The sequence below is a fragment of the Anoplophora glabripennis genome, unplaced genomic scaffold (genome assembly GCF_000390285.2).
Source record: "Anoplophora glabripennis isolate ALB-LARVAE unplaced genomic scaffold, Agla_2.0 scaffold1364, whole genome shotgun sequence".
NCBI lineage: Eukaryota > Metazoa > Arthropoda > Insecta > Coleoptera > Cerambycidae > Anoplophora > Anoplophora glabripennis.
The window spans coordinates 64,269-74,865 of NW_019417438.1; the positions used below are offsets into that span (position 1 = coordinate 64,269).

General features: G+C 31.9%; 1 protein-coding gene across 1 annotated transcript in view; it reads right to left on the reverse strand.

Moving 5' to 3' along the window:
- Positions 1–2,265: 2,265 nt before the first annotated feature.
- LOC108915216 (acidic leucine-rich nuclear phosphoprotein 32 family member B-like) overlaps positions 2,266–10,597 on the reverse strand; it is a 10,100-nt gene continuing 1,768 nt past the window's right edge. Inside the window, exons 2-4 of the mRNA XM_023456299.1 lie at positions 4,490–4,680; positions 4,347–4,436; positions 2,266–2,485 (exon numbers count right to left, since the gene is read on the reverse strand). Of these exons, the coding sequence (XP_023312067.1) occupies positions 4,366–4,436; positions 4,490–4,680 (262 nt within the window). The 3' untranslated portion in view covers positions 2,266–2,485; positions 4,347–4,365. The remainder of the gene's footprint in view (positions 2,486–4,346; positions 4,437–4,489; positions 4,681–10,597) is intronic.

Genomic DNA, 10,597 nt, shown 5'->3' on the forward strand with positions numbered 1-10,597 from the left:
CTGTATTCTATATTTTGCAAATGTACTAACAACCAAAAAAAGAGCATCGGGTTGAATTAATTACCTGACCAATAATATAAAATTATAGTATGAACTGAACTAGTTTAAATTATTAGATTAGGAATAAAAATATAAAAATTCTATATTAGAAAATGAATAAGAATAATCTTTTCATTTTAGTATCAATTCTAATAAATAATAAAACGCAATATTACACAACACTTTTAATTTAAATTTTTAACTTAACTTTTTCCTTTTTCTCTGTTTGGTCACTATAATTTACTTTATCATAAAAGTAATTAGAAAAGTAATTGCTAAATCCATTTTTCATGTAACTGTAATTAAATTAATATAATTCCTTTTTTAAAGAATATACTTTGTAATTGTAATTAGTTCCTTTTTTTTTAAAGTAATTTGTAATTGTAACTATTTTTAAATTACAAGTAATTACCCAGCTCTGGTAGAGAAATAGATTTTTCTTGATTGAAGTCCTGTTCCCTACATTCCTGTTATATTAAGGATTGTGTAATTAAAAATGTACTATACGAAACATGAAATCAGATGCTAAATAACAGGCAACTGAACGTAAACAAAAGAAATTGCGCACATATCTAAGCAAATCATTAATGAAAAAAATTTGAGTATGAGGGGTACTTACCACCAACAAAATAAAAACCACTATGTACAAGATAAATTCAAATTCAACTCGAATAAAAATAAAAATTGTTTAACAAATATTTTAGCTTATACAGGGTGTTCCTAAATAAGTGTCGCAACGGAAAACTGTAAATTCCTAAAGAGAAACATTATTTTCCTCTTCCATTTTTCTCTCCGGGCTTTCTTTTTCGAGATACACGGTGGCAAAACTTTTTTTCAGATTTTTGCCAATATCTTAGGAACCGTTTGAACTACAGGACTGAGCTTTTTTTACACACATTACCACTATTAATAGCTACTTGTTGCAAATGTTGTTAAATTTCGTTAAAATTGTTAATTATTACTATCTATCTTTTGAATTACAAAAGATTTTCGAAACGTTAGCAAAATGTTTGTTTTTGTTCATAAAAAGTCATTTTTCTTGAAAACGGTTGACTTTAGAGGAATTAACCAAGAGAATTCTATTTGTGTAAAATTTATTGGCGCTTCTGAATTTGCTGTCAAATGTTAATTCTTCCAGTGGCGTAAATGTTAGGGGGGAAAACCCTTACGATACCTTAAAATCTCCACCACTGGCACGTTCAATGAACTCGAGAAGGGTGCGAAAAAGTAGCTATTAATAGTGGTAATCAGTGTACAAAAACTCAGTCCTGTAGTTCAAACGGTTCTTAAGATATTGGCAAACAATTTTTAAAAAATGAAAGTTTTGACACTGTGTATCTCGAAAACGAAAGCTCGGAGAGAAAAATGGAAGAGAAAAAGAATATTTCTTTTTTCAAGAGGAATTTACAGTGTTCCGTTGTGACATTTATTTAGGAACACCCTGTATATAAAAGTTAAATATATTGATAATAACTCAGTGTATTATTTTTACCACGTCTAAATAAAAATTAAACAAGAAAAAAACATGTTAACATGTTACTGCACAAGATTTTATGCAAATTTTGTATAAAGTGTAGGTCGAGATATTTCCAAACTAGTACTTTATATAAAATTTTGTAGAAAATCTTGTATAGTGGTAATAGGATTTAAAGAATATTTCTAAATTCCCCCTATGTGGCATACCGCGCCATCTATGTAGGTTTTATATTGAGAGCGAGAGAGCAAAATTATATAGCTCTGCCTCTTCAACTACAATTACACGTTCACAGTCCGTAAAGAGCTTTTTTACGGACCGTGTTACACGTTCACTTGGTTATCTGGTTGGTAATCTGATATTCTGATAAGAACAAGCACTCTGTTCATTTTTGTTGGAACAAAAGATTGCCGCGCCATCTATAATCTCTGCACAGAACTTTACATATGTAGGAATCGTAGGAATCTGTAATTGGGGTGATTTTTGGGTACTACATCACATTTTTTCATTCGTGCTTTATTACTATCCACCATTTACCACCCTACAACTGATTTAAAAAGGTAAACAATAGGTAACGCTGATAAGCACACTCATACAATTGAAATTTGGGTGCTGCCCAGTAGCGGCGTACACAGAACGGCCGTTACTTAATGTTACACCTTGTATATGTAAAAAATGGAGTTCAAAGAAAGTACAAACTTTAGACAAACATTTTATTACTTTTTAAAAACTAACATTTAAAATAGTGGTTTCAATAAATCTAACCTAACCTACAAAAAACATAAATCTTAAAAAAATTAAAATATATCTGTATATTCTACCTGATCACTTTAAATTTCATGACTTCTGACACAATGTATCTGGGAATCAATCGGAATTATCTTCTCAAAGGACTTGGTCTCCTTGCCAAGTATGTTGGCGGCTTTATTTGCCGATTATCCAAATCAACTCTTCATTGTACAAAGGCGAGTTCTAAAACAAACAAGGACTTTTTAAAAATAATAACAAAAAGTTTTTTTGACAATAATAGTCCCCTCAATGCAGCGATTTGCACGGTGTAAAAGCATGTCGAATAGGATGACTTCTACGTCCACAAAACGCTTTCCTTTCATCGACAAATGCATTTTTCCGAAACGATAAAAGTCGCACGGTGCCAAATCAGGCGAATATGGGGATTGGTTGACAATTAAAATATGATTTTTAGTTAAAAGATCGGTCACAAGTGTCGATGAGATGGCATATAATCGTGCAACTCCAACTTAAAAGTAAAAGTAAATCAGTATTGTCTGCACTTTTTAACTTTTGACTTGTCCAAACGAGATTTTTTGGGTTTTGGATCGTCTGGCGCCTTCCGCTCGGCACTTTCGCGCTTGGTTTCTGGATAATATTTCATCACCAGTTATAATGTTATAAAGGAAGTTTTTGTCTTTTTTGGCCTCCATGATGATGCCCTTCGAATGTTGAATTCTGAGCAATTTTTGGTCGTCAGACATTTTGTGCGGAACAAACCGTGCACACACTTTTCGGTAGCCCAAATCATCATCATAAATTTGGTTCATTAATTACAACGTTTCGGTAAAAGTTTTACCAACTTTAAAACAAAATTTAATACTGTCACTTCTGACGCAATAACTCCGCTTTTATCCGACCAAATGTCATGAAATTTTGACAGTACATCAGTGAAGGATTTACGTTTCTGGCGCAATGCGAATAGGGAGGGTAATTTTAGATGAAAAAACAGCGGAGTGCTATTAAATTAGATGGAGGAAATTGGAGATAGGGGTGAAAATGCACCCCGTTTTTTTATTGCAGCTCGAAAACGAAGCAAAATTTCCCTATAGTTCATAGGAAATATTATTTAGAGAATAGAATTTCTCATCAAAATGGCTTATTTAAAAAATTTTAAAGGAAAATTTTATGCAAAAAATCGTTAATAAACAATTTGAAAAAAAAGCAAAAAATTCGATTTTTTTATTTTTTTTACTTTTTTGCCTCTAGTTTTTTTTGAGTAAAGATAAGTATAGGCATTGCTTCATAGAAAAAAAAGTAGATCACATTTCCTTCAAAATAAGAGGTTGTAAAGTATTTTTGGATGAAAATTGACTGATTTTCGTCGCGTTTACCTTTATCCGTTTTAATTCTCATTTCAAGGAAGGAAATAAAACGTTTAACGATTTTTATGACATAACTTGTTCGAAGGGTCATTAAAAATAAAAAAACGCGGGGTGCTACTAAATTAAACGATTGAAATTGAAGGTAGAGGTGAAAATGTACTTGCAATTTTTTAAATATAGCAAGAAAACGAAGTAAAATTTCGGTATAGTTCATAGAAAAAATTTTGTAGAGAATTGAATTTCCCATCGAAATGGCTTATTTAAAAAAAATTAAAAGAAACATTTTATGCAAGTAATGGTTAAAAACAATTAAAAAAAAAGCAAAAAATAAGAATAATTAATTGAATATAATAATACTAACAACTCATATTCTAGTATAAAATGTAGTTAATATGTTAACAGTTTTAAAAATATTAATTTGTTGTTTTCATTATGTTTATACAAAAACTTGAAAATTAAAACGCAAAATTACGCTTTAATCCAATACTGTTATAGAGAGTTTACTTTACTTGTGTAGTTATACTTTTACCTTGGGCTACTGTGGAGAGAAATTATTGTAGTTGCTTAACTTTGATTTTTTACAATAAATTGAAAATATTATTGCTTTACTGTTGGTTTGTTTATATGTTGAAGTTTTTTTTTTATATATCGTAGTTTTTTCTTCCCTGATAATTGCCGAAACTAGTAGCAAAGAAAATAAATAATTTTGTACTCTTTACCCATTACACTTATTAATCTTCAGTCTCTGTGTCGTGATGATCCATCCGGGGATTGCTCATTTAATGTGCAGCCTTTCATGAACATACCAACTAAAAAAAAAATAAGTGCAATAACAAGAAATACTCATCTTGAAAAAACTAACCGATCGTATCATCGTCGTCTTCGCTCTCGTCCTCCTCGTCTTCAATCTCGTCCTCCTCGTCTTCAATCTCGTCCTCCTCGTCTTCAATCTCATCCTCCTCGTCTTCGTTCTCATCCTCCTCGTCCTCATCGGTGTCGCTATTAACTTCACTGGTCTCCTCCCCAGTTGATACGGCTATAGCGTCTTCTAGGCTAAAAGTTTGTAATTTTTAAAAAAAGTATTTTTGGTGATTATTTTTCGAGTTATGTGGTTCAGTTTACTAATAGTGAAATTTCAGATAAGCATTTATGTTATGGAATGGCTCATGGCAAGACGCATTTATCATGAAAGATTTCTTCGGCGTGTGTGCCTAACGAAAGAACTTTTGTACGTCTCCATGCACGACTTTCTGAAACAGGCAGTTTTAAAAGGTTGTCATCGGGAGGCCTGTAACGGTACGAACAATTCAAATGGAAGAAGATATTTTAAATGAAATTGAAGCAAATCCCCATACTAGTAGCCGGAAAATTGCCAAAGAACTGAAGAATACCCATGTAACAATGTGGCAGATTTTAAGAGACCAGCAGGTACATCCCTACCATACGCAACCTGTGCAAGCTCTAGAGCCTAGAGATTTGACTGTAAGACTAACTTTTTGTGTTTGGTTACACAATAAAATAATAAGGAATCCAGGTTTCCTAAGTCGAATATTGTTTACACATGAAGCTTGTTTTTCTCGCAATTCAATTATTAATTTCCATAACAATCACATATGGGCCAAAAATAATCCACACGCCTTAATAGAAAATGATTTTCAAGAACAGTTTTCTTTTAACATTTGTGTCGGAATTGTCGGTGACCACCTCATTGAGCCTCATTTTTCTCCACATAAACTTAATGGGGAAGAATACCGAAGGTTTTTAGAATTTGTTTTGCCTGGACTTTTAGAAGAAGTTCCAGTCATGGAAAGATTCTGTATGTGGTACATGCACGATGGGGCTCCACCGCACTTTAGTCTAGTGGCGCGGCAAGCTTTGGATGAAAATGACCATAATCGATGGATTGGGGGAGCAGGCCCACAACCATGGCCTTAACACTCGCCCGATATGGATCTGCTCCTAGATTATTTTCTCTGTGGACACCTTAAAGCATTAGTATACAAAACTCCTATTGAAAGTGAAGAGGATTTACGAAATAGAATCATTAATTGATGTGATATAATAAAAAATATGACAGGTATTTTAGGGAGAGTGCGTAATTCAATGATGATTATTGTATTGAAGCCGAAGGGGGCCATTTCCAACACTTATTTTAGTAAAATTCGTTAGTTTGGATGTTAAGAAATGTATTTAATTTAGTGTTTATTCGTTGTTGTTGCTATTACATATTATTAATAAAAAATTATAAAAAAATGATAATTTCCAAAAGAAACTTTTCCGCATGTTTCTTGAGTGGTCTATGGATATGCAATTAAGTTAAGTGGCTTTTATTTTTTTTTCCAAAAATTAATCAAGATACGAATTACATTCAAGAGACAGAAAAGTTGTATTTTAGCTGCTTAATCCAAAAAAATATAAAAATTACAAAAAAGTCAGTGGCATACATTTTTTTTGTAAAAAATATTCGTTAAGGTGCCGCTTGGGACACCACTGGACTAACAACTCTAATCAAATTAGGGTTAAATTAGCCCCTTAACACTACATATAACACTGCCAAATTACAACAAAATTGGGTAAAGGGTATTTAAGATATTTACGAAATAGTAATTTTTTTTTTAATTGTAACACCCTGTGTCTTGAAAACGAAGCATCTGCGGACCAATGTTTATATGAACTTTTTATCTTAAAATCACTCAAATAATCGTTTGTTGAATTTATTGTACCTACTTAATTAACACCCCGTATATACAGGGTGGTCCAGATTTTAATAGACAAACTTCGAGAAAGTACTAAACAACAAAAATTACATCACTTTGTTCTATGAACATAGTCGCAGAAAGCCACCATTTATGAGATACAGGGCGTTGAAATTAGTAAAAATAAAACATTTTTTTTAAATATCTGGAAAATCACTTCATCAAATTTATCCAAATTTGATACACATTTTTCACTATTATAGCAAACATGTCGAGCTCAACTTTCAAGTAACACGAACAACAAGTAAAGGTATATGAAAAACAAATATATTAAATCAATTGCTCGAAGTGTCCATCTCCAAACTCAATGCACTTTTGGCATGTTTTGGTTATCACAGCAGCTCTGATTAAAACTGGATTTTGCTTCAAATTAGTACAGCCCTCAATTTGGACTGTATGCATACAGAACTAGGAAAATTATTAAACAAAAATGTGTACCAAATTTTAGATAAATTTGATAAAGTGGTTTTCCAGATATTTAAAAAAAATGTTTTATTATTGTTAATTTCAACGCCCTGTATCTCATAAACGGTGGCTTTTTGCGCCTATGTTCATAGAGCAAAGTGATGTTAATTTTTACTGTTTAGTACTCTCCCGAAGTTTGTCTATTAAAAATCTGGACCACTCTGTATACAGGGTGAGTCATTAATAATCGTACACAGCTCATTGGCAGATTGTTTACGTCAAAATATAGCAATCGAGTCAAACATGCCTTAATCAATTGTTGCTCCTTTTCGTTCTACAGGGTGAAAAAGGGGTTCTACAGTTGAAGAGATATTTTCGATTTTTTGCTATATTTTAAGTATTGTATATGGATCGATTGTTTTAAAAATTTGTAGTTTTACGTTTTTTGAGGTGGCAAATACGAATATGCAAATAGTGTTGAGGTCACGTCTAGGGGGCGCTAGTTGCACTGTCGTGTCGATGTAAAAATATGTCTAACTTTTTATATTTTTGAATTTTTTAACTAAAAATTATTGAACTTAGTTCAATTCTAAATAAAAAAGGTATACTTGTTACAGATCGATAAACTCAACTGTTTTTGAGATACAGACGTTTTAAGTTTTTGAGATTCGACGGAAAATAATTTCTAATTAAATTAGAAAATTATTTTTTCCCAAATTGACATAATAAATTGACAGCTGTCACAACAATGTCATATTGTTTCTGCCAATTCTACTCAATTTGAGTATTAATTAGTTTTTTCCTGGTCGTTATTTTTTAGAGAAGTGAATATCTTTATAGAAATTTCCCGCATCGCATCGGATTGGTAGCAAAGTACCTCGGCCTGCACATAGCCCTGTTTTAAATCCGCTGGATTCTTACTTTTGGGGATATCTTAAATCATTATTAATGGCCATGAACATGAACAACCAATATTCAATAATCAGTTCAGATTCTCAAACAACATAGAACTTTATTTAACGTCCTACAAAATTTAAATAAAAGGCTAAGAAAGTGCATTGAACTCGCTGGTGGTAAATAATTTGTTAAAATATGCATAATAAAATTCTCAGTTGCTGTAATGTTTGTCTCAATTTTTAATTCAGGCTTGGTATCTTAAGACCTGCTAATTTTCTAATTTAATTCTCGCCGAATCTCAAAAACTTAAAACGTCTGTTTCTCGAAAAAGGTTTAGTTTATCGATTTGTAACTAGTATACCTATTTTTTATTTAGAATTGAACTTAGTCCAATAATTTGTAGTTAAAAAATTCAAAATTGTAAAATACAAAAAGTTAGACAGATTTTTACGTTGATAGGACAGTATAACAAGTGCCCTCTAAACGTGACCCCAACACTGTTTGCATATTCGTATTTGCCTTCTCAAAAAACGTAAAACTACAAATTTTCAAAACAATCAGTTCATACATACTTAAAATATAGATAAAAAACGAAATATTTTTTCAACTTTAACATCCTGTAGAACAAAAAGGAGTAACGATTGATTAAGGCGTGTTTGGCTCAATCACTATATTTTGACGGTTTTGACAATCTGCCATTATGCTGTGTACCATTATTAATGACTCACCCTGTATATAGGTGTCTCATAATTAGTGTCCAATAATTTACCACTTGATTCTATTGCCAAAAATAAGAATATTTTCTCATATAAACATTGGTCGAGAAATGCTTCCTAAGGGAGCTACGCCCCCCTAAATGGGGCCTAAAAATTTATTTTTTTTTTTTAATATTTCCGAAATAGGTCGAAGGATAATTATGAATTTTGATACCATAAACACTCATTAAAAGTCGAAATAGATCATCATAAAATTTTTCAAATATTTTGATCAGGGGCGCCTCAATTGGGGGGGTCGTCGGTTAATATTTGCCTCAATTTTTTTGCTTGTCGAAATTTTCAAATTCAGAGGACAACATATGATAGTCCTTTATTTCCTCCACAAAAAAGGTTCTTTATTTCTTTCGATAAAATGCTCCACTTTCAAGAAAAACGGATTTTTGTGCTTAGAAAGGCAGACTTTGGAANTAATTTACCACTTGATTCTATTGCCAAAAATAAGAATATTTTCTCATATAAACATTGGTCGAGAAATGCTTCCTAAGGGAGCTACGCCCCCCTAAAAAAATTTTTTTTTTCAATATTTCCGAAATAGGTCGAAGGATAAATGGGGCCTCAAAAAATTATTTTTTTTTTAATATTTCCGAAATAGGTCGAAGGATAATTATGAATTTTGATACCATAAACGCTCATTAAAAGTCGAAATAGATCATCATAAAATTTTTCAAATATTTTGATCATGGGCGCCTCAATTGGGGGGAGGGTCGTCGGCTAAAATTTGCCCCAATTTTGTTGCTCGTCGAAATTTTCAAATTCATAGGCCAACATATGATAGTCCTTTATTTCCTCCACAAAAAAGGTTCTTTATTTCTTTCGATAAAATGCTCCACTTTCAAGAAAAACGGATTTTTGTGCTTAGAAAGGCACTTACACTTTGGAAAGTGTTATAATGTATTTAAACCGATTTTTCTCGAAAACAGATTACTATTTCAATATAAAACAACATTACCATTTTTAATAGAAAACTCAAATCTATCAAATTTTACTGTTTAAATTTGAAAATAGCAACATGTAATAATTTGGGACAAATTTCGCCTGAGACATCGGTTTAGAACGTGGTTGCCGAAGTTATTTTGTGAAAAAAAGATGGTATAAACATAATATGCTTCATTTCCGAGATACAGTGTTTAAGTTTTAATTTTTTATTTATTTTTATTATTTCAGAGTTTTAAAGATATTGACTCGAAATTTAAAATACGCTTTGGGGGGATAAATGTACATTTTTTGGAGTGATCCGAATATTTCTGCTTGCACCAGTGGCACTCGTGCGAGAATGCGACAACCTTTATTAAAAAAAAAAATATATATGCGCCACTGACTATTTCCAGTTTTGATATTTTTTTAGAAATCCGCCATCAATTCTGAAAGAAATAGGTTAGGATGGACCGTTTTTGAGGAAGAAAACAAAACATATTTTATTGCTTGTGATTAAAAACGCAAATGTTTTTAGTCACTAGAATTGTCAAACAATTTCCATTGTGATGTATAATTTCAAATTGTAGTGCCTACCTATTTACTTTTTACATAAACTTATTGACATTTTTCAGATTACACATAGAAAACTTAGATCTTAAGAGTACTTTTAAAAGTTTAATTAAAAGAATTTAACAATTACACAATCGGATTTTAAAGAACTCCGCACTTTTCTTATGGGAAGTGGGTTTCGGCCAATTTTTTTGAAACTTCGCAGGTTGATAGTTCTTAACATGCAGATCGAAAGTCTCAATGGGCACAAAGTCCCAAATCCATCCTTTTCCTCCCAAAAACTACCTCCAAGTAGCGGGGGGGATTTAACTGATTTCTGCATGTAAAACAATTTATTTTTTTAATCAACCCAATAACGACCCCAAACAACCACATTTTTGACTATCAAACTACCCCACTTGACCCCGCCCCCCACAAACCCCCCCGCCCGCCACGAATCAGCCTACGGATTTTCCAGATTACTGTATTTTATAGTTGCACGTATTTTTTGCACGTATATTTGCACGTTTATTTTTTGCAGGAATTTTTTCACGCTGAATTCGAATCTGCAACTCAATTTTACGAAATCGGGCCAGGAAAATTGTTATTAACAATTTAATTGTTTGTATAGCTGTAGAAAGTTTATTTGTCATTTTATGAAAAAATATTTCA